General features: G+C 46.8%; 1 protein-coding gene across 1 annotated transcript in view; it reads left to right on the top strand.

Moving 5' to 3' along the window:
* The window catches only part of PIK3C3 (phosphatidylinositol 3-kinase catalytic subunit type 3), a 112,046-nt gene that overhangs the window by 45,179 nt on the left and 39,056 nt on the right, over positions 1-27,811 (top strand). Inside the window, exons 21-23 of the mRNA XM_056848007.1 lie at positions 2,149-2,233; positions 3,214-3,288; positions 18,354-18,522. Of these exons, the coding sequence (XP_056703985.1) occupies positions 2,149-2,233; positions 3,214-3,288; positions 18,354-18,522 (329 nt within the window). The remainder of the gene's footprint in view (positions 1-2,148; positions 2,234-3,213; positions 3,289-18,353; positions 18,523-27,811) is intronic.

Below are 27,811 nucleotides of genomic sequence, written 5' to 3'. Positions count from 1 at the left end.
CCTACATACAATGGGCAAAATAGGATGTAGTGAGGCAAGTCCTCCAGAGCTGAGGATCCACAAATACAGACACTGATGTTCGAAGGTGACAAAGACCCTAATGGTTGGCTGCCGGGGTGAGGCAAGAGGGCCATTGAGCAAACTATTCTATTTCCATTGACTTGTGCAATTCCGGGAGAGTCGGGAGTAGTCCGAAGATGGGATTAACGATCTAACACAAAGACGCGCATAACTGTGTCCGGGGCGCATCACTTTGCATAGGCGGAGGATCGGTGTTTCGCTGCAATCTCGATGTTCCTTGATGGGTCTTTAATCATGTTGATGAGGCTGGAGGGGGTGTGTGTTGGCAAAGACTACGTGCCTGGCAGTTCCCTGCGAGATGGCTTCCACTGGAACAGGGCACACAGAAAAATGGATTCCCTCTGGTTCTCTCCGAGAGGCTTCTCCGCCCGTGGCTCCTTCTTGTCAGTTTCACTCGCTGGCGCGGGAAGAGTCCCCATAGCGTTTTGGGGCTCGGCGCGCGGCTGGAACAGTGTGTGCACGTGTCTGCTGGGGTTGCCGTGACCAGTCCGGGAGATTGGCAACCCATTTGGCCACACCGTTGGTTCTGGTCTGACCTTCGGGGGCAACAGAAAACAACTCGGCACCCTCCTCTAGATCAGTGGTTCTCAACCTGGGGCCATATGGCCCCCCAGGGGGCCCCAGGATATTCCAAGGGGGCCACAGGTGAAAATTGCATAAATGCGGGGCCACGAGACTAGGGGGCCACAGAGGGAAATGAGAAGTGAAGAAAACAGAGACGTGACCGAGAAAAGAAAACAGAAGTGAAGAAAATAGAAAACAGTGGTAGAGGCTTTTGTTCTCCCTTGTGGGGTATTTTTTTGTAAATTTCAGTTTCCCAATAAGAACTGCATGTGTGCATTTTGTGTGGCTGTTTATGCTTCTTTGTTCCTTGGCTATTTACAAACAAAACGTTTAAATAGCTACCTTTCTACCAGTAGGACAGGGAGGGCACAGGAAGGAAACAAGGTCGGAAGGGGGCCACGGTTGGAAAAAGGTTGAGAACTACTGCTCTAGATGACAGCCCTTCAAGTACTTGAAGATGGTTCTCATATCCCCTCTGAGTCTTCTCCTCTTCAGGCTAAACATACCCAGCTTCTTCAACCTTTCCTCATAGGACTTGGTCTCCAGACCCCTCCCCATCTTTGTTGCCCTCCTCTGGACACGTTCCAGCTTGTCTACATCCTTCTGAAATTGTGGTGCCCAAAACTGAACACGGTACTCTAGGTGAGGTCTAACCAGAGCAGAGTAAAGCAATACCATCACTTTGCGTGATCTGGACAATATACTCCTGTTGATGCAGCCCAAGATCGCACTTGGCTTTTTAGCTACCGCATTACACTGCTGACTCATGTTCAGTGTTTGGTCTACTAAGACCCCAAGGTCCTTTTCACACACACTACTGCTTATGTGAGGTTCTTTCTGGGTTCTTTTCACTGGTATTTCTATGCCAATTCCCAGTTGGAATTCATTATAACCCTATATGTGCCCCCACCCGATAGTCCATGACTACACATTTGCCATTTGTTTCTCTTGCTTTCGTTCACAATTGCTTTGCATTGCTAATGCGATTTAAATTTTTTGCTACCCTGGCGCAAAAAGAAATACATCTACTTCTGAAGCATTTAACACTCTCGGTAATTATGCAATAACTCTGCGTTTGAAGTTCAACAAGGGGGGGGGATTCTTTCAAGGAGAAAGAGGGGCCCTTGAGTGTGCCAAGACGCAAAGTGATTTTAAATCTTTTCTTCTGCGGAGGTTAAGGAAATCCTGTCAGATGTAAACTAAGTGATGCCGTCAACTCTTTAAAATAAAACATGTAATTTGCTTGATTGTTTTTTTTGCTTAATGGTATCTGCCAGATTTTTTTTTAATGGGATGTTTCTGCATTTGGCCTTGTTTTCCTTCTAAGTGGCAAGATTGATACTTATAGATAAGTTTTTTTGCTCATTGCGTATGGTAATAGATTTTCACCAAGGCTGCAACCAGAGTTTGCTTTTTCCAGCCGGCCCTGGAGATTTCAAGGAAATTTGCGGAGGGAAGGGGCTAAGAAACAAACATACCAATGTTCTTTTTTCCCCCCGCCAGAACTTCTTCAGAAAGCATGCTCCAAGCGAAACGGGGCCCCATGGGATAAGCGCGGAGGTGATGGACACGTATGTCAAGAGCTGTGGTAAGTTACTGGTCAGGGTTAAGAACATCGGAAAAGCCATGCTGGGTCAGACCAAGGCCTGTCAAGTTCAGTAGCCTGTTCACACAGTGGCCAACCAGGTACCTATTGGAAGCCCACAAACAAGACGACTGCAGCAGCGTTATCCTGCCTGTGTTCCACAGCACCTAATATAATAGGCATGCTTCTTTGATACTGTTGAAAAAAGGTGTGCAACTTGACTAGTATTCATTGTGACTAGTAGCAATTCCCTTGCTGAGAAAATTCAGGCATTGTCTAGAAGTAAAGAATTCCAAATCCTTCCTTTTAGGAACGTAAGAACATAAGAAAAGCCATGCTGGGTCAGACCAAGGCCATTCAAGTCTAGCAGTCTGTTCACGCAGTGGCCAACCAGGTGCCTCCCTCTAGGAAGCCCACAAACAAGACGACTGCAGCAGCATTGTCCTGCCTGTGTTCCACAGCACCTAATATATTCGGCATGCTCCTCTGATCATGGAGAGAATAGGTATGCATCATGACTAGTATTCATTTTTACTAGTAGCCATGGATAGCCCTCTCCTCCATGATCATGTCTACTCCCCTCTTCATGCCTTCCAAGTTGGTTGTGTGTTTCCGGCCCAGTTTGGGGATTAGTCCTCTCCAAGGTAACATCCTTTGTACGATATGGATCAGTTCTTAGAAGCGCATGCTCACCGCGTACCAGGCAAGTGATGCTCTCACTGGAGGCAGGTGAATGATGCATGCCGTTCATCCCAAAAAAGTACTGAAGGATCATTGGCGTATGGTCCGAATCACTCAGCTAATAATTCATTACATCATATACATGGTGAATGTTCATACAGCTGCATTCCTAAAGAATATTGCAGCAATGACTAGTTCCTGAACTGAGGAGGGGCTGTGTCTCAGGTTCAATCTCTGGCACCTCCAGTTGAAAAGATCAGGTTGAGGGGGTATTTGTTTATTATTTACTTCTTTCATTCCAGCCGGCTATTGTGTGATAACGTACATCCTTGGCGTGGGAGACCGACATTTGGATAACCTTTTGCTCACCAAAACAGGTAACGGTTTTGCGCGTCTGTCATCTTATTTGCATATATTTTGCCATGCGATAAAGATCCGTCTTTGCACCTGGCCCTTTCCAGACCGGAGATTTCATCACATAGTTTGCTGCAGTTTTCCGTGGTGTTGTGAAACAATGCTCATAATTCATATAAGATCTGAAAGTATCTGGGTGCTATAAGAAGAGTTTGAAGTTTGGGAGTCTTGTCTTTTGAACTCAGGTAGCTTTGCTGCAGTGTTGGTCACTGAAAAGGATACCCCTGTCAGGACGTACATGTGTTCCAGTCCACAGAAGAGCAAATCCTAGACCCTTGACTCCAGGGATCTTTGAAATCTCTGTCTTGACAGACGAGGCTTAGATTTAATATTCCTCCAGAAGAAGACAGAAGGAGAAAGAAACGAGTTTAATTAATGTTATCCTTATTGACCTAACCAATAGTACAGAACAGAGGCAGGGAAGGAGTAATCGCTCCTTGATATAATGGCAAATTCAGAACAAAAAATGTAAATGCAGAGGTAATTCTAAGCAGATTACAAAACAGAAGAAGATAAAGAAGAAGAGTTTTTATATGCCGACTTTCTCTACAACTTAAGGCGGAATCAAACTGGCTTACAATCACCTTCCCTTCCCCTCCCCACAACAGACACCCTGTAAGGTAGGTGGGGCTGACAGAGCTCTGAGAAAGCTGTGACTAGCCAAACGTCACCCAGCTGGCTCCATGGGAACACTATGCATCAGTGTTCCCATGGAAATCGGGCTGGGTCATCAGGAGACGTCCTCAATTGCATGTAGCTATGAGTGTGATTCTCTTTGTTTGATGCAGGATGGATTCTCCTATCGGCCATGGATTCATGGAGCCCTGGGGTCTAGAGGTGCCCTAGAAATCATGGCTATCAGTAGGAAGAGGGGCTTGACATAACATGTTCCTGGAGCCAGCGTGGTATAGTGGTTCAGAGCGGTGGTTTGGGGCAGTGGACTCTGATCTGGAGAACCGGGTTTAATTGCCCACTCCTCCACATGAGCGGCAGAGGCTAATCTGGTGACCTGGATTTGTTTCCCCACTCCTGCACACGAAGCCAGCTGGGTGACCTTGGGCTAGTCACACTCTCTCAGCCACACCTACCTCACAAGGTGTCTGTTGTGGAGGGGGAAGAGAAGGTGATTGTAAGCCGGTTTGATTCTGCCTTAAGTGGTGGAGAAAGTCAGCATATAAAAACCAACTCTTTTTCTTCTTTTTGCAAGCATATTTGTGTGTGTGTGTGCGTGTGTAAAGTGTCGTCAAGTTGCAGCTGACTTATGGTGATCCCAGCAAGGGGCTTTCAAGGGAAGTGAGGAGCAGAGGTGGTTTGCCAGTGCCTTCCTCTGCAGAGCTGCCTTGGAGGTCTCTTATCAAAGTACTGATCCTGCTTAGCTTCCAATTTATGGAGATCCCAGCAAGGGGCTTTCAAGGCAAGTGAGAAGCAGAGGTGGTTTGCCAGTGCCTTCCTCTGCAGAGTCTTCCTTGGAGGTCTCCCATCTAAGTACCAACCCTGCTTAGCTCCCATGATCTGACAAGAGTGAGCTATACCATGCCTCCCTCCCTCCTTCAAGCATATTTACTTAATCTGAATTCTGCATTGAGCACCTCTTTACAATCTGGAATTGAAATGCGCTGTCTGCTTTATTTGCACGAACCGTGTTTTGATAGTTAAATCTCGATCGATCGATAGCTCTCTCATACATGCACAAAATAGCACGTGTGCAATGGAAATGCACAAGCCTAAAGTCAAGCAGCTGGTCACAGCTGGCGTCCTGAATCCTGCGAGCATTTGTGGCGACAACCTGATAGTTGCTACTGTAGCAATCTCAGCCAACTTTTTAAAAGCGCGAACTGCCAATGAGCTGGCAGATGAGAAAAAAGGGGGGGGAGTTGGGGGGGGGAAATAAACCCCCTAAAACAAATGGTTGAACGCTCATGTTGTTTCCAAAAGTCCTAATTTTGTTCCTTATAAAATAACACAGCTAACTGGCGCTTGGCAGACTCTTCTGCCCACACTATCACAAAGCAATTTCAAGATCTGTTAATTATATGCTGTGTGTGTCTTTTTTTTTTAAAGAAAAGTCTTTCGACAGATTTAGTAGCTATTATACCCTTGACTGCGTTCCAAATACAGAGCGTATTTAAAAACATTTATTAGGACTAGTTAATTAGATTGATATTGGCCATAATCTCTTCGATACAGAACAAAGAAATGTTTCCCTTTTCTTTTGGAATTCTCAATGATGGTATTAATCAGTCCTTAATTGAGTTAGCTGCTGTCCTATAAATAGAGGCTCGGATCCTGCAGATCCGTCCCAGGGACGGCAGTGCTTTTACCCCCGTGCAAGAAGGCTGGTGCAAGAGGGGCATCCGCTGAACAGCTTCGTGAGATCTGATCTGTAGTCCCGTCGTTTTATAGCCCAGTCCTACGACCCCTTGCAGGAATGGTCAACTGGCATCTGGCTCCAGGAGGCCTTGGTGGTGGAAAGCTCTTTCATGTTGTACCTGACTTAAGGTGACCCTGGAGGGCAGGGGTCCCCAACACGGTGCTCGTGGTCTCCATGTCACCTGCAGACATCTTTCCTGGAGCCCACCACGTGTTCTTAGAAAGTGGGCAGGGACCTCTGCTGTAGGGTTTACAAAGCAAGAGACGGAAGAGGTGGTTTGCCATTGCCTGCCTCTGTGCAGCGGCCATGGACTTCCTTGGTGGTCTCCCATCCAAGTACTTCCAAGAGCTGACTTAATCAGGTCCACCTGGCCATCAGATGACTCCATAGGCTTTTCAAGGCAAGAGATATTTAGAAGTGGTTTGCGATTGCCTTCCTCTGCAGAGCAACCCTGGATTTCCTCTGTGGAGAGCTGTGGCTAGCCCAAGGTCACCCAGCTGGCTTCGTGTGGAGGAGTGGGGAAACAAATACAGTTCACCAGATTAGCCTCCGCTGCTCATGTGGAGGAGTGGGGAATCAAACCCTCCAGATTAGAGTCCACCGCTCCTAACCACTACACCACGCTGGTATACCATCCAGCGAGTACCATCCTAAACAGATTTAAAACCCTTCTGAGGATCACTGACTTCAGTGGATTTGGTAGTGGAAAGTGCAGCCCACTTACGGCAACCCCAGAGGGCTGTCAGGGCAAGTGATAAACAGAGGTGGTTTGCCATCACTTGCCAGCGCATAGACTTCCTTGGACTTCCTTGGCAATCTTCCATCCAAGTCCTTGGTGGTGGAAAGTGCAGTCAAGTCGCAGCCGACTTTTGGCAACCCCATGAGAGCCAGTGTGGCGTAGTGGTTAAGAGTGGTGGTTTGGAGCAGTGGTCTCTAATCTGGAGAATCGGGTTTGATTCCCCGCTCCTCCACATGAGCGATGGACGCTAACCTGGTGAAACGGGTTGGTTTCCCCATTCCTCCACATTGAAGCCAGCTGGGTGGCCTTGGGCTAGTCACAGCTCTTTCTGAGCTCTCTCAGCCCCACCTACCTCACAGGGTGTCTGTTATGGGGAGGGGAAGGGAAGGTGATTGTAAGCTTCTTTGATTCTCCCTTAAGTGGTAGAGAAAGTCGGCATATAAAAACCAACTCTTCTTCTAGTTACGGTAACCCCATAAGATTTCCAAGGCATGAGACAGAGATGGTTTGCCATTGCCTGCCTCTGTGTAGCAACCCTGGAGCTTCTTGGTGGTCCCCCATCCAAGTAATAACCAGGGTAGACCCTGCTTAGCTTCAGAGATTTGATGAGATCAGGCCTACGTATTTTAGAAAATGAGGAACGGAAGTAACCATCTGACACACAGATGTTACGGTGTCTGTGTCTGGAGAGTGTCCTGGAAAGGGAAAAGCCCTCCTCCCATCTGCCTCTTGGGGGAATCATTTGAGAATGATCTACCACTGTAGATACATATGATCCGTGGGAGAGAGACGGCCACCGGGTTATTGTCGGAGAATTGAGTGGCTCCGTGGCCTCCCTAGCGTACAAGCCTCCCCCCCCCCTCAAACAAATGGCTGTCATGAAGCGCTAGGTACCTTTCATCAGTGCGAGATGGCAGGAAAAGCAGAGCTGATGGGAAGTAATTGGGTAGGAGACCAGTAAGCTCCCAATTCAGCTATCGTCTTAGCTCTCAATCCCTCGCCTACTGCGATAACTGATCTGTCTTTCAATATCACTGAATCAGTAGCTGAGGTTTTGTTTTAAATAGCCTGGGAGCTTGAAGCGTGTAATGATATTTCATTCATCCTATCTCTGGGCCCCCCAAAGCCTGCTTGAATTAAAAAAAAATGTTCTGTTTCTGGGAGATGCACATGGTCAGACTTTGGCGAGTCTCCGAGGGAAGAGAATTAATAGAATCATAGAGCTGGAAGGGTCCATAGAGGCCATCTAGTCCAACCCCCTGCTTAATGCAAGACCAGCCTAGAGCATCCCTGACAAGCGCTTATCCAGCCTCTGCTCAAAGACAGCCAGTGAGGGGGAGCTCACCACCTCCTTAGGAAGCTGGTTCCACTGTCGAACAACTCTTACTGTAAAAAACAAAACAATATCCAGCCGGTATCTTTCCTCCTGGTATCTTTTCTCCCCCATTATTGCGAGTCGAACACATACACATGAACACATTAAGCTGCCTTCTACTGAATCAGACCCTTGGTCCATCAAAGTCAGTATTGTCCACTCAGACCGGCAGTGGCCCTCCAGGGTCTCAGGCTGAGGTCTTTCACATCACCTACTTGCCTAGTCCCTTTAACTGGAGATGCTGGGGATTGAACCTGGGACCTTCTGCATGCCAAGCAGATGCTCTACCACTGAGCCACAGCCCCTCCTCAAAGATGGATTGCCTGTCCTAAGGGGGAGCGACCCCTTAAATTCACTGAGGTGGCCATTTTAAGTGGGGGTGTGAACACACCCTGGGTCCCGATCCTACGCAGGAGCCCCATGCACTCCTAACATGGCAAGCTTGAGCTGCAACTATTATTTTATTTACCCACATGAGCGCTGGAGGCTAATCTGGTGATCTGGATTTGTTTCCCCACTCCTACACATGAAGCCAGCTGGGTGATCCTGGGCTAGTCACTCTCTCTTAGCCCCACCTACCTCACAGGGTGTCTGTTGTGGGGAAGGGAAGGTGTTTGTAAGCCGGTCTGAGTCTCCCTTAAGTGGTAGAGAAAGTCAGAATATTTTTTTTAAAAAAACTCTTCTTCCTTTTTCTTTTCTTTTTCTTCCTCCCCCCCCCCCACCCATTAGATTTTAGAAGTCATGCTAGAATTTGGGGATGGTGACTGTCTTTTAAGTCTGTGCTATCCAGGTCAAGGCAATGGAAATATACCGTAATAATTTTGTTCTTCCTGTTTGAACCAATTACTGCTGTTAATGTCAGAACATCAGTAATATCACCCAATGCTAGAAGCAGAAAAACTGCCAATTCCCAATGGTATAATAGCGCCAATTTCAATAATGAAACTGGAGGTTGATAATCTGGGTTGCTGGCTCAAGGGGAGGGGCTGTGGCTCAGTGGAAGAGCCTCTGCTTGGCATGCAGAAGGTCCCAGGTTCAATCCCCAGATACTCCAGTTAAAGGATCAGGTAGCAGGTGATGTGAAAGAAGAAGAAGAGTTGGATTTTGTATGCTACCACTTGAGGAAGAATCAAACCGGCTTACAATCACCTTCCCTTCCCCTCCTCACAACAGACACCCTGTGAGGTAGGTGGGGCTGAGAGAGTGTGACTAGCCCAAGGTCACCCAGATGGCTTCACGTGGAGGAGTGGGGGAACCAACCCGGTTCACCAGATTAGCCTCCGCCGCTCATGTGGAGGAGTGGGGAGTCAAACCCGGTTCTCCAGATTGGAGTCCACCGCTCCAAACCATCGCTCTTAACCACTACACCACGCTGCCTCTTTAAAATAAATGCATACTGGACAAGTGAGCAAAGAGAAGATAAACATTAACCATTTAATGGCTGGCTACTTTTACAAATATGTCTTTTTAGGCCCTATATTTCAAGATCCATCGCAGCACATTCAGGTCTTTTTGCTCCTGACTGACCTGCTGCTTTCTGTTTGTTTTTTTTTTATAATAATTTTTCATTTTTCCATGCAATCATTATACATTTCATTACACATTGTAAAAAATCTAATTGTTTGACTTCCCCTCCCCCCTCTTCTGATCCTTTAATTAACATTTTTTTCTCTTTGTATTATTTTTCTAATTCAATTTTAACAAAACCGTCAATACCCAATACATCCGTTCTGAATTAGATCAAAATACATTGGTTAATATCACATTTAAGTTCATCTCTACAAGAATTAATCCATGCCTCCCATTCTTTTGCAAATTCATTGTCATCCTTTTGATTTACCGACGCTCACCCGCTGCTTTCTGAAAGAACCTCAGCCTGAGATCCTGGAGAGCAGCTGCCACTCTGAGTAGACAAGGCAGAACCTGATGGACCGATGTTCTGATCCAGCATCAGGCTGCATCGTGTGTGCGGTTCTCTCCCCGTCCCCGTCCCAGCTTTCCACTGGAAGATCCCAAAGAGTCCTGCAGGGGGCAGTGCCTGCCTGTGATAATCCCGGCTGCAGTCTCGGAAGAGCCAGGGGTGTCTTGTCTGCAATCTCAAAAAGAAAGGGGTGGGGGGGAGAGATCTCTGACATTTAAGTCTTCTTTCTCTTGGCATGCATGAGAAGGTTTGGAGCAGGAACTCATTTGCAATCGCCAGCTCTGGCTTGCGTGCACGCCCAGAAAAGCATCCTTATTTTTAGCCAGGACCCCCACCCCACCCCGCGAGCCTTTCTACTAACGGTGACCCTGTCCTCTAGCACAAACGGACCTTCTGCTGATGTTGGGCAGGGATGAGGGGCAGAGGCCTTTTCCCATAGCCTTTTCCCACGCTGCCAAACCTCAGGGGTGCCACCAGGATCTTGGGGTTGTCTCGCTTTTTGGGGAGGCGAACCGGCCTGCAAATGGTGCACAAGGGCCGGCGTTAGCATTCTCTAAGGTGGGGCGGGTGCCAGGACCCATGGCTTCTGGCGGGGCCCACTGCTGCTGACTCCCTACACGTGCATTTGATGCCTGCACTCATACCCTTCCGCTGCCTGCTTGTGCATACTCTGTCACCTGCGGCCCCAGCTGCCTTTGCTTCCTAGCACTGCAGAAGAAGGGCATACGTGTGTGTGTGAAGGGGGGGGTAACAAAGCCTCAGTGTTCCTGGTGGAACTTTCACATTACCTACTTGCCTAGTTGCTTTAACTGGAGATGCCGGGGATTGAACTCGGGACCTTCTGCATGCCAAGCAGATGCTCTACCACTGAGCCATGGCCCCATCAGTATTGTTTGCTTAGTCCGGCAGGGGCTCTCCAAGGTCTCAGGCAGGGGTCTTTCATATCACTTACCTGCCTAGTCCCTTAAACTGGAGATGCCGGCGATTGAACCTGGGACCTTCTGCATGCCAAGCAGATGCTCTACCACTGAGCCACAGCCCCTCCCCAAACAAAGTGGTAAACAAAGCCTCAGCGTTCCTGGTAGTTTGGGCATTGGTGCTCCTGGCTGCACCCTGCCCCGTCGGGGAAAGGGCATGCAGGCAGAATGGACAGCTGTGACTGCAGATGGCTGGAGAGCTTGCAGGTGGGTAGAAGAAGGACACGGACATGGGTGGGCAAGAATGGGGGCTAGTTGTGTGCATAGGATGCCCCGGAGCACTCTCTGCCCAGCGCCTCCGAAATCGGGAACTTGCTCTGGGGTCTGGTGTGCTTCTGTTTGGAACATATGCTAGGAGTCGGCTACAGTCGTGCTTGCGCTAAAAGCGGCATGTGCATGTGCGGCCTTCATTATACCTAACAAGCACTCCCCAATACCGGCAACCAGAAATGGCATGGATAATGCTTCTAATGAATTTCTGCTTCTAATGAATTTTCCAGGCTTTACGAGTTAGAGACTTAATCTTGTCGATCCTAGATTCGAGTCCAGTAGTACCTTAGAGACCATTTTCAGGGTATACGCTTTTGACAGTTAAAGTTCCCTATGTTCCATCTGACTAAGGGAGATTTGACTCTCAGAAGCTTATACCCCGAATATCTTGACTCTTAAAGTTTTATATCCCGAAAATCTAGACTTATACCCCCAAAATCTAGACTCTTGAAAGTTTATATCCCCAAAATCTAGACTCTTGAAAATTTATACCCTGAAAATATTGACTCTCGAAAGCTTATACCCTGAAAAACGTATTCTTGAAAGTTTATGTCCCCGAAAACCTTATTCTCAAAAGTTTATCCTCCAAAAGCCTTATTCTCAAAAGCTTATACCCTGAAAACCTTGACTCTTGAAGGTTATACTCAAAAATCTTGTTGAGCTCTAAGGTGGTGCTGGACTTGAATCTAGTTGTTCTAATGCAGACCAACACAGCTGCCTTCTGAAACTATTGTGTACATCCTGTTTTGTTAGATTGACTCGAGTAAATCTACAAACAAAGCTTCCCTAAATGAAAGACCCCAATTATATAATTTATCATTTAAAAAAAAAAAAAAGCCTTCCAGGAGTGATGGTAGCTCTTGAATTCCCTTCATTGTTGTCTCGCTCCCCCTTATTCCTTTATTTGGGGCTGTATTTTTTTTTCCCCAGGCGTTGTCAGGTCTGTTGATTCTGACAAATCTGAAATAAGAAATGCTCCGAAGAGCGGCCTTCTCGGGGAGGAAACAGTTGATTAAATTGACAGGGACAAATAGCTTGGAGGCATTTCGGGTGGCCTTTTGTAACCCCTTTCCCTATAAAATGGGCATCTGGGGAAGACAGTTAAGAGCAGAAGTTCTCTGGCAGACTTTCAGCTAGGGGGGAAGGTCGTAGCCTGCGAGAGTGCTGAAATGTAGACCACACACTGAATGGAAATCCTTGACACGTATCCAGTAGGGATATTCTCATGTAATTTCCGGATTAATAGTTTGAAGCAGAGGATCTGGGGAGCGGTGTCATTTTCTCGTGCAGACGAGGGCGGCGGTTGAGCTGGCCAGCCGGCGAAGGGCATCTTGTACTCCGTCAAAAACCTCTGCTCTTCTTATACCCTAGAAGGGATGGGGTTTCTCCTTGTTGTGCTGAATCTTAAAGAGCCAGTTAGCACTGTATGTGGCATTATGGGTATGGGTGGGGGCATACGGGGCCCAAGGGTGCTGGCCCCCTCCCCTTATTTTTTTATTTTTCGTTTCTGTATCAATTTTATTTATTTATTTACTTATTTCTTACTTATTTACTTCACTCATTTATACCCCACCTTACTCCCCAGTGGGGACCCAAAGCTGCTCCTCTCCTCCATTTTATCCTCACAGCAACCCTGTGAGATAGGCTTGGCTGAGAGTCCACGACTTGCCCAGGTTCACCCAATGGGCTTCCGTGGCAGTGCGGGGATTCGATTCTGTGTCTCCCAGATCCTTGTTTAGGCCTCTGACCAGTACACCACGCTGGCTCTCGCACAGTACAATCCTAAAGAGAGTTATTCCAGTCTAAGCCCTGTGAAATGAATAGGCTTGGACTGAAGTAGCTCTCCTTAGGATTGCACTGTTAGAGATTGACGCTACTGAATTGTTCTTTGCTCAAGTCTCCAGTGTGCAAAATATCACACACCTTTAAACTCTGCTGCCAGGTCCCATGACTGGTAATAAAGGGTTTATTTTATCTATTTGCTTACTTTTTAAGAAGAAGAAGAAGTTTTTATATGATGACTTTGTCTACCACGTAAGGGAGACTCAACCCGGCTTACAATCACCTTCCCTTCCCCTCCCCACAACAGACACCCTGTGAGGTAGGTGGGGCTGAGAGCTCTTAGTAGAACGGTGACTAGCCCAAGGTCACCCAGCTGGCTTCATGCGTAGGACTGGCAAAACCAACCCAGTTCACTAGATTAGCGCCCGCCATTCATGTGGAGGAGTGGGGAATCAAACCCGGTTCTCCAGATCAGAGTCCACCACTCCAAACCACAACTCTTAACCTGGAATCAGCTACCTAGTGAGGTGGTGAGCTCCCCCTCACTGGCAGTCTTTGAGCAGAGGCTGGACAAGCACTTGTCAGGGATGCTCTAGGCCAGTGGTTCCCAAACTTTTCAGGCCACACCCCCACCCCCGGTTCCATAAACTCAACCCCAGCACCCGCTACCCTTTCCTATAAAAAGGATTATTCAAAATAGGGGTTTGCATGACTCACTAAAGAAGATAATAACAATAGAATTTCAAAACATTAACAATTAATTGCATACATATTCAAAATCAAATTAAAATGTTTTAGTTGAAATTTATTCAACAAAATAGATGAACTTGATCCATTGGTAACAGCTCTTCAAAGTCTAGTAAAAAATTCTGATAGCTTCCACCAAATTTGCCAGCATGGTGCCATAGCTTGATCTATTGTAAATGTGTGAACAACACAGTTGAAGGCACCCACCTCTAGCACCCCCTGCTGCCCCCTTGCCTCTTAGAGCCTCCCTAGGTAATCCCACCGCCCCCCAGGGGGTGGTACTGTTCACTTTGGGAACCACTGCTCTAGGCTGATCCTTCATTGAGCAGGGGGTTGGACTAGATAACCTGTATGGCCCCTTCCAACTCTGTGATTCTATGATTCGAGTTAACTTCTACCTGTTTAAACTGTAGGTAAGGGAACACATTATTGAATGCTTTTCCATACACCCCCCCCCCCAAATGCCTTGCTGATAGGAAACCAGCATGTCAGGTATGATCCTAAGCAAGAATTCTCCCTGTCAGTTCTTCTTTGTGCAGGGACATATGTTCTCTCCTTGGCATTTGATTATGAGATTGCTTACAATGCGCTGGTAGAATCGGTTGTTCCGATTGGAGGTGGACAGTTGCCTCTTTTGAGTGCTGGCACACATTATGCAAGAATCCCCGGAAGCAGAAAGCCAGCACTGAAGTGAAAGAGCTACAGCCACAATTGTTTTTATTTATAGATTTCTACTTGCAGAGAGATGAATTGGCTCAATAAAGGCAGCCACGGCTTTCCGTTGTCAAGTCCCAAGTAAATGATAGGATGTTTTGGAGGTCATTAATTCATAGGGTCACCTTAAGTCAAAAGTACCTTGATGGCGTATAACACGGCCACGTTCAGGGTGGTTTTTGGGTTTGCTTTTAAGGAGGGACCATTCAAAATTGCAGTCATCCCATCTACAGGCACTTGTTTCTCCAAGCAGAGATTGTTCCGGGGAGCTCTTATTTTCTGTTCTTTGCCTGCTTTTTGTCTCGCACCTGATAACTTTGGTAGGCAAACAATGCAATCCTATGCAGAGTTACTCCAGCGTAAGCCCATTTAACAGGAGCCCTGTGGCGCAGAGTGGTAAGCTGCAGTACTGCAGTCCAACCTCTGCACACAACCTGAGTTCAATCCCGACGGAAGTCAGTTTCGGGGAGCCGGCTCGAGGTTGACTCAGCCTTCCATCCATCCGAGGTCGGTAAAATGAGTACCCAGCTTGCTGGGGGTAAAGAAAAGATGACTGGGGAAGGCAACGACAAACCACCCCGTAAACAAAGTCTGCCTAGTAAACGCCGGGATGTGACGTCACCCCATGGGTCAGGAATGGCCCGGTGCTTGAACAGGGGACCTTTACCTTTAAGCCCATTTAAATGAATGGGCTTAGAGTGGAGAAACTCTTTTTTAGAATTGCACTGCCAGGCTCAGCCTGTGCCGTGATAATTTGAGTTAGCCCGTTGAAGCAAAAATGCCCATCATTCCAGTTTACTTACCCTTTGGAGATCTTGTTTCTCTGTAATCTGTTTGATGCGGATTTCATTCCCAGGCATTCAGTCACTGAAGCCAACGGGAGCAAATTCCGGGGGGTTCATCCTTTGGCGGGGACCGTATTTGCTTTCTTTCCTCCCCCCCCCCCAGGGTGTAGCCAAACGGCTTCTCTCCTTTGAGATGTCTGCTCTCCATATGCCGCAACCTTCTAAAACTCTTCCAGAAGCCGTGCATTTCTCAGCTGTCTTTGCGTTTGGGGTAGAATGAAAGCTGTCCAAAATTATCTCCGAGAGATTTGTTCCTATTGATGTAATCACCATGTTATTTTTTGTTTTTTAACCACGAGAGAGAGAACGCTACCCTACCAGCGACGGATGCAAATAAGGCTAAGATTAATTAACACCTCTTATTCCCCGTGTACGGAGCTGGAAAGAAATGTAATTACAGCCCCAAGAGCTCTTCTGTTGTCCTTAAAAAAAAAAACAATACATGTATCTCTAGACATTACCCCCATGACAAGCTTGAAATGGAAGAGCAGAAAGGTGGAGCCCGTCGTAATGTTCTTAATTCAATAAGTAGGGTAACTGTGCATCTTAGACCAAAGCTTACCCCTCCTGGGGGAAAAAACATAGGGATTTGTTATTCTACGTGGGCAAACTTGCTACAGCAGTTCCTTGCCAGGGGCAGTCGAGAACAGGGGAGGGGAGAGGGAGAAAAAGAAGAAGAGTTGGTTTTTATACCCCACTTTCCTCTACCTTAAGGAGTCTCAAAGCAGCTGATAATCGCCTTCCCTTCCTCTCCCCCCAACAGGCACCTTGTGAGGTAGGTGGGGCTGAGAGAGAGATGAGAGAAGTAATAGCCCAAGGTCACCCAGCAGGCTTCATGTGGAGGAGTGGGGAATCGAACCCAGTTCTCCAGATTAGAGTCCTCCGCGCATGTGGAGGAATGGGGAACCGAACCCAGTTCTCCAGATTAGAGTGCGCCGCTCATGTGGAGGAGTGGGGAATCGAACCCGGTTCACCAGATTAGTGTTCGCCACTCATGTGGAGGAGTAGGGAATCGAGCCCGGTTTACCAGATTAGAGTCTGTCGCTCATGTGGAGGAGTGGGGAATTGAACCCGGTTCACCAGATTAGTGTGCGCCACTCATGTGGAGGAGTGGGGAATTAAACCCGGTTCTCCAAATTATGGAGTCCGCCGCTCATGTGGAGGAGTGGGGAATTAAACCCGGTTCTCCAGATTAGAGTCTGCCGCTTTTAACCACTACACCACGCTGGCTTCCCTTGTAGTTTAAACCAGTTTGGCTTTGCAAAAGAGTGTTCCTCACATGAACATATGGAGCTGCCTTATACTGAAGCAGACTCTCGGTCCATCGGGATCAGTATTGCCTACTCAGACTGGCAGCAGATGTCTATGATCTCAGGCAAACATCTTTCACATCACCTACCGTCTGGTCCTTCCGATTTAACCCGAGCCTCTTGTGTGTAGGCTGAGCACACCAGGTTTTTAATTGGGACCGGGTTGGTTGCATGTGATAGGTTAAAACTGGCTCCGAGCGCACGAGCGAGGAACAGCAAATGCCGCCACCGCACTCTCTGTGGCCCGTGACCCAGCATCAAAACAAGGCCGGAGAGATGGAAAGAAATGCTGAATAGCTAGAGGAGCTGCGGAGGAACAGAACCTGTGGGAGAGCATCCTGTCCCAATAACTATTATTGGTCAGGTTACACACTGGCTCCTTTTTTTTTTATTGTGCACTTTAAGAGATCTTTACTGAGGAGTAAATCCCTTCCTGCTAAATGTGCTTTGGATTTACAGTCCAAAGGATTTATGCCTCTGCGGCCTGGTTTCCATTCCACTTCTGTAAAATGCAGCATTGCAGAATGTGCCCAGACGCGTTTTACGCTGACCCCTGGAATTGTCCGCCTCTCCCTTCGGTCCTGCCCTCCCATCTCATCCTGGAAAGGGGATGTACACTCCAATAGGAGCTACTTTATCGTTCCACCCCCAGCCCCTTTTATTTTTCATTGTTCAGCTATACAGAATGGGATGAATCCAGTGGTACTTGTTGAGTGGGGGCTGGGGGAGGAATGTGGATTTTCCACTCAAGAAGCATTCTCCTGTCCTGCTTTATGCTGCAGTGCTTGGGGCTACACCAGACAGGGGAGGCCAAGCCCCATCAGCTCCAGCAGTCTGTTCACACAGCGGCCAACCAGGTGCTTCTAGGAAGCCCACAAACAAGACGACTGCAGCAGCATTTATCCTGCCTGTGCTCCACAGCACCTTTCAGAGAGGAGCGGACATGTTCATGGAGGAGAGGGCTATCCATGGCTACTAGTCCAAATGAAAACTTATCATGATGCATACCTAAGTCAAGAGATGGCAGTTGTGTGTAAAACCACACAAGATGTGCAACTGTTCCCATAACATTTTATATTACATTTTGGCACAAGCACGTTTGTCTCTGGGTTGCATGAAAGGGTAGTTTTAAATTTTCTTCTCCCCCCCACCAAAAAAAAGTAAACCCACAAAGTTTGGTGTGTTTACACACACCCTTCCCTGCCAAAGCCAGTAACCTCTTTTGCCTCACTATTGAAATCATCCTGGGTAGTAGAGACTGCTTGTCCTTTACAACTTCTCTTCTTAAGAGAACATAAGAAAGGCCATGCTGGATCAGACCAAGGCCCATCAAGTCCAGCAGTCTGTTCACACATGGCCAACCAGGTGCCTTCAGGAAGCCCACAAACAAGACGACTGCAGCAGCACCATCCTCCCTGTGTTCAACAGCACCTAATTTAACAGGCATGCTCCTCTGATCCTGGAGACAATAGGTATACATCATGACTAGTATCCATCTTGACTAGTAGCCATGGATAGCCCTATACTCCATCATGAAACATTCTACTCCCTTCTTAAAGCCTTCCAAGTTATAAGAACATAAAAAAGCCCTGCTAGATCAGACCAAGGCTCATCAAGTCCAGCAGTCTGTTCACACAAGGTTGTCTTCCTCCTCCTATGTGTTGATGCTTGAATGTATGCCATTGGCTTTAGGAGGAATTTCATTGCTATCTTTAGAGGGGCATCCAAGGTTCCAGCAGATCACATGGATCTTTCTGGGGTGGAGCACGTTGTCTGGATCCAACGCGTCATTTTATTTCCTTAAAACATTTATGAACCTCAGGCTACTGGGACTGAAACATTCTTCGTTTCCACCCCAAGAGAGGGTGCGAGAGAGACGGGGTTTGCCCCGAGGGGGGCAGTGAGCGGAGTAGCTATCGAGGTGCCACTTCCGCGTATAAATCTAACGTGGCCTCTTTGAATCTCCCCCATGCACAGGCAAGCTTTTCCACATTGACTTTGGCTACATCTTGGGCCGGGATCCAAAGCCACTTCCTCCGCCGATGAAGCTGAATAAGGAGATGGTGGAAGGCATGGGCGGGACACAGAGCGAGCAGTACCAGGAGTTCCGCAAACAGTGCTACACGGCATTCCTTCACCTCCGCAGGTAAGAGCGAAGCGATGGTGCAAGAGTCATCAGCTGACTGTGTACTGACTTGGGGGTGGGGGCGGACCCGGGCCTCTCCTCCTAACCGGCTGTTGCACTTGCGTGTGGAATCCTCTCTCACCCTCCCCGAATTCTTCTTCCGAAACCGAGACCGGGTGGTTGCTGTAGGAACCCCCTGCTTATTCTACCTGCCTCCCCCAAATATTTCTGCCCGTTCCTCCGCTGTCTCCATCCTCCTTAGTTCCAGCATGGTGGAGTGGTTAAGAGCAGTGGTTTGGAGCTGTGGAGTCTGATCTGAGAACCAGGTTTAATTCCCCACTCCTCCACATGAGCGACGGAAGCTAATCTGGAGAACTGGGTTTGTTTCCCCACTCCTCCACCTGAAGCCAGCTGGGTGAACTTCTGCTAGTCACCGTTCTCTTAGAGCTCTCTCAGCCCCACCTACCTCACAGGGTGTCTGTTGAGAGGGGAAGGGAAGGTGATTGTAAGCCGGTTTGAGTCTCCCTTAAGTGGTAGAGAAAGTCAGCATATAAAAACCAACTCTTCTTCTTCCATGAGCCAACGTGTGATACTATGCCAGGTAGGGCCTTCTTGGGTCTCAACTGCACATAGAATGTGTTTCACTGTGGAGGCAATTATGGTGCGGATGGTCCAATCTGGTCCTGTAGAGTGGAGCATGGTTGGAGAAACTGCTGGGCGTGACCCAGAAGACCTGTGATTGTCCAAGGGTTAAGGCATCAATTTAGGGAGTAAGATTCCACTTCAGCTTCCAGAAGACCCTTAGTTGATACCCCATAGCTCTACTGAATCATAATTTCAGAAGTTAACATACACAGGCACATGTGGTGGAAAGTGCCTTAAAGTCACAGCAGTCTTATAGCAACCCTGTAGGGTTTTTAAGGCAAGAGACAAACAGAGGTCATTTGCCATTGCCTGCAACCTTGGACTTCCTTGGTGGTCTCCCATCCATGTACTTACCAGGGCTGAATCAGCTTAGCTTTCAAGAGCTGATAACATGGGGCTAGCCGGGTCCATGCAGGTCAACACACATACCCCACAAAAAAATCTAGTGGTATTAAGATTTATGTAATGACTACAGGAGAATTACTCAACTTTAAGGTTGACAATGAAATTGTTCAAGACTTTCTATTCCTTGGCTCCATCATCCACCAAAAGGGAGTCTGCACCCAAGAAATTAGAAGGAGATTGAGACTGGGAAGGGCAGCCATGAAGGAGCTTGAAAAAATTTGGAAGTGTAAGGATGGGTGTGAAGGCAGGAAAAGCCATTTAGTGTTACTTTTGCTTAGCATCACTATTTTCCATTTTGAATGCTTAGAAAACCGTTGTTATAATTGTAGAGGCCTAGCAAAGACCATGAAAAACAAGGTGCACCTGCAGCCTGTTGCCAAATAGATAAGGCTGTGCAAGGCCGAACCAGCATACCAGCCTAATTGGAAGATGGGTTTCATCTGTGAGAAATTGGGAGGAGGGAATGACTTCACTCTTCACTCCTGAACCCAATCCAGCTTGAACCGGCCAGAACCATCTAGAGGTTTCGGAGAATTACTGTTCCTGATTGGAAGTCAGGGGTCATCTGACTAGGATTCAGATTGCCATAAGTTTAGCCATGCTTATGCTATTCTAACTACTATCTATCATTATCACCTGAACTGCTTTGGCACGTCACTCTGCTCAGATACAGCAATGCCGCAATGCAAGAAACTAAGGCCTGAACCAGCTTAGCTTAAGAGTAAGGAACTTCAGCTATGTAGTAGAGTTGTAAGTATAACCAGCAAGACTTTGTTATTTTCTTTGCCAGTGTGTCTTTAAGATTACTGTACTCGCATTTTAATTATTTTCTTTTAATCTCTTAATAAACCTTTTCATTTAAAAGGTGGTTTGAGTTATTTGACCTGACTCGGTTACGTTACAACACAACTGGAGCTCTGGAGAGGGCGGCCAGTCGTGACATGGTGGCAGCGGTGGGATCAGGTCCAGTTACTCAAAAGTAATTCTTAAAACACTGGCAGTTTGTTATTTTGTGCAGTCAGGATGTCGTTCAGGAGTACTGCGAGTTTTGAGTTAGGCACCAAGCCGTGGCACAAATCAGCTGGAGCCGTACCGCGGAAACAGCAGGCAGAAATTGAAGTGACTGTGCTTGGAGATACAGAGCCTAATCTCCTGCAGTTTGAGGAAGGATTTATGGGCGGCGTGAACCCTCGGGTCGGAGGAAAGCTTCGCTCAAGGCACCGGGCAACTACAGAGCAATGTTGCGCAGATACCTCTAGCGGATCAGATGCTGGAACGGATGGAGACTATGCGGATGACGATGACCAGAGGCCATTGCAGGGGTTGTTACCAAATGTCCAAGAAGCAGCCGGAGGGCCGAGTTCCAGGAATTGGGACAGAGACGGCAAAGGAGGCAGCCCAGGGGACAACGGAGGTGACAAGCCTAACAGCAAAGGTGAAGAGCCTAAAGGTCAGCCCGCAGGTTTCTCTGAATTCATCAAAGGCTTTATGGATTACCAGAAGAACATGTTTGGATATTTACAAGCGCAGAGTGCAAGTTCTCAAAGGGTCCAGCAGCAGGCACCTAAGTGGTCGTGTAAGGATTTACCGAGCTACAAGGAAAATGACTGTGTTGTGACTTATTTAACGCTGTTTGAGAGAGCCTGTGCAAGTCTCAAAGTGCCAAAGGAATGTTACATGCAAGTTTTGTGGACTAACACCTCGGGAGAGTTGGCAAAGTTACTCACCCAGTTAAGTCCTGATGAAGTTCAAGACTATGAACTCTTTAAAGAAAGGGCAATCCAGCGTTTCTCCCTGACAGCAGAGCAACTTCGAGTGCGGCTGAGGAAGGCAGCACCCAAAGGTAAAGAGACTCTTACTGACTTTGTATACCGGCTGTTCCAGAATATTGAGCAGTGGTTTGTTGCAGCTGATATTCGTTCTGTGGATGATGTTATCGCCCTTTTAGTAAGAGAGCAATTTGGGCAGTCTATAACTGAAGAGCTGCATGCTTTGATTCAAGCAAGGAATCCTAAAAATGTTGTGGAGATGGCTGCTTTTGCTGACCAGATACTTGCGGGGCGGAAGGAGGCTCATAAATCTCTCCTTCGGCTTGGACATGAGAGGCATGGGGCTACACCATTCCGTGGGAAAGAAGCAGGGATAAGAAGACCAGAGGTGAACCGGGAGTCGAATTCTGGCAACCGGGCCACCCCAGTCAAAGATCCTGCCCAGCGGATAGACAAGCCCAAAGCCACTTCTACACCAGCAGCTACATCTGGATGCTTTCATTGTGGAAAACAAGGACATATTAAAAAGGACTGTGTTATTTGGAAGAACAAGCAAGCTTCTTCAGCTAAAGTCCAATGTATTGGAGGAGAAGTCTCTAATGCTGAAGCACAACCACAGACTACAGAGAACTGGGAGGCCGAATATGTTCCGGAAATAAATCCAGAGCAGATCGTTCGAAGGCACCCTGTTCCACAAGATTGGCCGAGAGGGGCTGTGGCTAATCGAAAAAAAAGCAACCAGCTAACGCTCAAGAAGGTGAACACACAGCAGCTAAGATGGGCTTCACAGCTACTGTGGGGAAGCTGAGGATTCTGGACTCTAAGGAGTTAATTTCACCTCATCAGCGAGCCTGGGTTAAACAGATGAGAGAAGAGGAGATCATCATAAATCACCGCCATGTAGTAAAAGGAACACGGGACACGGGCGCTGATGTCTCCAGCGTGCATTGTAAGTTACTCAATGACTGTGATTCTATTCCATGCGGTATTTTGAAGGTTGAAGCTTTTGAGAGTGCTGTAAAGCAAATGCCTCTAGTGAAAGTTCACTTACAGTTTGGAGGCTGGTCTGGAGAAAAGCTATGCCTTGTCCATAGTAAGGGAGACCAACCGTTTATAATTGGGTCTGACTTGCTCTATCAATGTGCCCAAATGAACGCTGTGCAGACCAGGCAGCAAAAGAAACAGCTAGAGGGGATCCAGGAGAATGAAACTGCAGATGCAATCTCCAGCCCTGGAGATGGGGAGGATGAAAGTGGCAAGGGGAGTGCACTCTCTCTCTCGCCATCAGAGGGGGGGCTAGAACAGCCTGAGCAGCAACCTGCAGCTGCAAAGCCTGAAACCTTTCCTTCTGCTGAGTTTAATGAAGAGCAAGTTATTCTCTCAAGTTCAGCTTCTGATTTTAGAGAGGCCCAATTGGTCTGTGAAACTTTGCAGAGTTGCAGAGAGCAAGCTAATACTTCTCAACCTTTGTCAGTTGACAACCCAAGTCGTTTTGTGTGGCTTAATGGACTGTTATACAAAGAAACGATTCCAAAAGGATGCTCTCAAGACTGGGACACCGAGAAACTTCTAGTTGTGCCCAGAAAGTACAGAGAAGAAATCCTGAGAGTGGCACACGATATTCCACTTGCAGGGCACTTGGGAATCAAAAGGACGACAGCCAAGGTTCAGCGTAATTTCTACTGGCATGGACTTACAAAATCAGTGAAGGACTATGTGAGCACGTGTGATACTTGTCAACGTGTGGGTTTTCCTCAAGACAAGACCAAGGCTGAGTTACATCCTTACCCAGTCATCAAAGAAGCTTTCCATACTGTCGGATTGGATTTGCTGGGACCACTTCCAAAGTCAAGGTCAGGTAAACAATATATTGTTGTCATTGTAGATCATGCAACAAGGTTTCCTGTCGCATACCCACTCAGTAATATCACTGTGCAGTCAGTGGCTAAAAGCATTCTGGACTTTGCTTCAGTATTTGGTTTTCCTAAGACTATAATTACAGACCGTGGTTCTAACCTGATGTCTAAGCTAATGGCAAAAGTGTGTGAAATGGCAGATATAAAGCATGTCCCTGTGATAGCTTATCATCAGTCAGCTAATGGACTAACTGAAAGAATAATCCAGACTTTGGGCAAGATGCTAAAATGTTTTGCTCAGGAGCACAAAGATTGGGACGTGGCTGTTCCTTATTTGATGTGTGCATACAGAGATGTTCCCCAAGAGTCTTTACAATACAGCCCAAATGAACTCCTGTTCGGTAAAAATATCAGAGGGCCTTTGGAGATCCTCAAGGCAGACTGGGAAGGAGTGCTGTCTGAAAAGTGTCCAAAGAATGTTGTGGAGTACTTGAACAACTTAAGGAGCACTTTGGACAGAGTCAGAGAAGCTGCTAGTCTGAACTTGGAGGAAGCTCAGAAAAAGCAAAAGGTGTATCATGATGAGCATGCTAGACATAGATCTTTTGTGGTCGGAGATAAAGTTCTTGTTTTGAACCCAGAGCATGTTACTAAGCTGGCAGTAGCTTGGTCAGGTCCTTTTGAAGTTTTACAAGTGATGCCTCATGATAATTATCTTATCAAAGAAGTAGACTCTGATAAAAAACCTACTGTGCTTCATGCAAACCGTTTGAAATTGTACAAAGAAAGAGCTAGTGTGGTGTTCCCCCTTACAGCAGTTCAAGAAGAGAATTGTGAAATTCCTGAGACTGCTCCAGAAGGTCAAAACAGCTTGCAGGAAGTGCAATTTTCTGAAAACCTGACAGTTAAACAGCAGCAAGAGTTGCGGGAAGTTTTGGAGTGTTTTCAGCCTTTGTTTTCTGAAGTACCAGGCAAGACTCATGTTATTTCTCATCATATTGACACCGGCAATAGTAAGCCAATTCAAACCAGACCTTATTCTGTCAATGGAGCCATGAAAGAAGTCGTGGAGACTGAAGTTCAACAAATGTTAGAATGGGGAATTATAAAGAAATCTACCAGTAGATGGGGAGCTCCTATTGTGCTTGTGCAAAAGAAAAAATTGGCAGAGGATGATCCACCTGAATATAGATTGTGCATTGATTATAGAAAGCTCAATGACATTACTGAATTGGATCCTTATCCTACTCCAAGAGTTGATGAATTAGTGCAACGTTTGGCCAATTCAAAATACATCTCTACCCTTGATTGTTTGCGTGGCTATTATCAAGTTCCCTTGACACCTGAAGCTTCAGAGAAAACCGCATTTGTTTGTCATGCAGGACATTTCCAGTTTACACGCATGCCGTTTGGATTAAATGGAGCCAGTAAGACTTTCCAGAGACTGATGGATCGCGTCCTGGAGGGTCTGCCTTTTGCCTGTGCATACCAAGATGACATTTCTATCATATCTTCCACTTGGGAAGAGCACCTTCAGCATTTGAGGGAGGTTTTGCAAAGAATGCATGATGCAGGTCTAACAGTTAGAGCAGAAAAATGTCAGTTTGGAAAAAATGAGGTTACTTTTCTCGGGCATAGTGTGGGAGAAAATAAAATCAAACCTTTGGAGGCTAAGGTGGCCAGTATTGCAGAATGGCCTGTGCCCATTACTAAGAAGGGTGTTCAAAGGTTCTTAGGCATGGTTAATTTTTACAGAAAATTTGTCCAGGGGTTCTCTGAACTCGCTGCACCTCTCACTGACCTGTGTAAAAAGAAAGCGCCTATTAAGGTTCAATGGACACCTGAGTGTCAGTTAGCTTTTGATCAAATCAAGCAGAAGCTGGTGCAAGCTCCTGTGCTCAGAGCACCAGATTACAGTCAATCATTTTATCTGCAGACAGATGCTTGTGACAGAGGCCTGGGTGCAATTTTGGCGCAGATGGATGAAAACCATGAGTTACACCCAGTGGCCTACTTAAGCAGAAAACTTCTAGAGCGGGAACGGGCTTATTCAGTTCCTGAAAAAGAAGCTCTTGCAGTGGTGTGGGCAGTCAATAAGTTGCGTCCATACTTGATGGGTAACAAGTTTTTCATTCAAACAGATCATAATCCACTTGCTTTTTTGAATAAGATGAAAGGTAACAATGCTAGAATCCTGAGATGGGCTTTAAGCCTACAAGATTTTCAGTTTGACATCTCACACATTAAGGGGAAGAATAATGTGGTGGCAGATGCTCTAAGTCGTTGTGGAGAGTAAATTTTCAGTTCTCCAGTTTCTGATGTATTTTCTGTGTATTATTGCATTGCTTATTAATTTGTTTCAAAGTGCTGCTATCAGTATCTACCTCAAGCATGTATGATTGCTAGTTGCAGTAGTAGCTTTACAGGATGGCAATGTATCAATGATGTTGTTTTGTGGAGTTGTCACATTAACATTGGTTAATGAGCCTAACTCTTAAAGGGGGGCGTGTGAAGGCAGGAAAAGCCATTTAGTGTTACTTTTGCTTAGCATCACTATTTTCCATTTTGAATGCTTAGAAAACCATTGTTATAATTGTAGAGGCCTAGCAAAGACCATGAAAAACAAGGTGCACCTGCAGCCTGTTGCCAAATAGATAAGGCTGTGCAAGGCCGAACCAGCATACCAGCCTAATTGGAAGATGGGTTTCATCTGTGAGAAATTGGGAGGAGGGAATGACTTCACTCTTCACTCCTGAACCCAATCCAGCTTGAACCGGCCAGAACCATCTAGAGGTTTCGGAGAATTACTGTTCCTGATTGGAAGTCAGGGGTCATCTGACTAGGATTCAGATTCCATAAGTTTAGCCATGCTTATGCTATTCTAACTACTATCTATCATTATCACCTGAACTGCTTTGGCACGTCACTCTGCTCAGATACAGCAATGCCGCAATGCAAGAAACTAAGGCCTGAACCAGCTTAGCTTAAGAGTAAGGAACTTCAGCTATGTAGTAGAGTTGTAAGTATAACCAGCAAGACTTTGTTATTTTCTTTGCCAGTGTGTCTTTAAGATTACTGTGCTCGCATTTTAATTATTTTCTTTTAATCTCTTAATAAACCTTTTCATTTAAAAGGTGGTTTGAGTTATTTGACCTGACTCGGTTACGTTACAACACAACTGGAGCTCTGGAGAGGGCGGCCAGTCGTGACAATGGGTCACTGGCAAGTTAATTCATGTCATCATATTCCCAATTACTATGTATGGGTGTGAAAGCTGAACAATGAAGAAAGCTGATAGGAACAAGGTAGATTCCTTTGAAATGTGATGTTGGAGGCGAGTGTTACGGATACCCTGGACTGTCAAAAGAAAACCCAACCCAGATCAGTGGGTTATAGATCAAATGAAGCCTGAACTGACCCCAGAAGCTAAAATGACTAAACTGAGGCTATCGTACTTCGGTCACATTATGAGAAGACGAGTCACTGGAAAAGACAATCATGCTAGGAAAAGCAGAAGCCAGCAGGAGAAGAGGAAGACCCAACAGGAGATGGACTCTCTATAAAGGAAGCCACTGCCCACAGTTTGCAAGATCTGAGAAAGGCTGTCAAAGATAGGACATTTTGGAGGACATTGTTTCATAGGGTCGCCATAAGTTGGAAGCGACTTGACGGCACTTAACACACACTCATTAAGATTTATGAGTAAATATACATTATTTTCTTTGTTCAGGAACACATGAGTAGTTCTGGGGAATTCAGGCCATCCTGGTTCAATGTTCAAGAAGGCTCTGGCTGTTGGACACCTCTCTAGATGGGGAAAGGCCGTGGAATCAAGATCATGGAATCAGCACAGGCTGAACACCTTGAGTCTAATTCTCTCCCAGAGTGAGGGGTCCGCGAGGGAGAAAATGGCTCCTTTGATGCATGAACACATGAAGCTGCCTTATACTGAATCAGAACCTCGGTCCATCAAAGTCAGTATTGTCTACTCAGACCGGCAGCGGCTCTCCAGGGTCTCAGGCAGAGGTCTTTCACATCACCTACTTGCCTAGTGCCTTTAACTGGAGATGCCGGGGATTGAACCTGGGGCCTTCTGCATGCCAAGCAGATGCTCTACCACTGAGCCATGGCCCCTCCCCGATACATATCATATTGGGTTCTGAGGTCTTCGCCGGATGCGCCCTATTTCTCTTCTTCCTGGAACAGAGTCCGACGAAGAAACAGAAATGTCTCTCGAACAGAGAGCGATCTGCGTAGGCACGGGAGGTAGGCGGGGAGAGGAACGCAAAGCAATATCTGAGACAGTGGCCAAGGCTCTCTGTCTTATTGAAAGCAGAGACGGAGAGAAGGGAGAGCTGTCTTTTACAGATTGTCATTGGTAATGCATTAGCGGCGATTCAGCAGAATGAGAAAACAAAGATGAGTTATTAATCAGAGGTTGCCGTAACCCCCAGCCCCCTGGAGAATCATCAGGAAGGGATTAACCTGCTCAGGTGACATTTCAGGGGATCAATCATCCACGTTTGGCCATATAGGACTCGGAAGACATAATGATTCTTTTGTGCGGCTGTGCTTCATGTGGTAGCTTTGGGATTTTGCTCCTTGATTACCCTTGGAAGTGCTGGGAGTTGGGAC

The sequence above is a fragment of the Euleptes europaea genome, chromosome 4 (assembly GCF_029931775.1).
Source record: "Euleptes europaea isolate rEulEur1 chromosome 4, rEulEur1.hap1, whole genome shotgun sequence".
Classification (NCBI taxonomy): domain Eukaryota; kingdom Metazoa; phylum Chordata; class Lepidosauria; order Squamata; family Sphaerodactylidae; genus Euleptes; species Euleptes europaea.
This window is presented reverse-complemented; position numbering and strand designations above follow the sequence as displayed.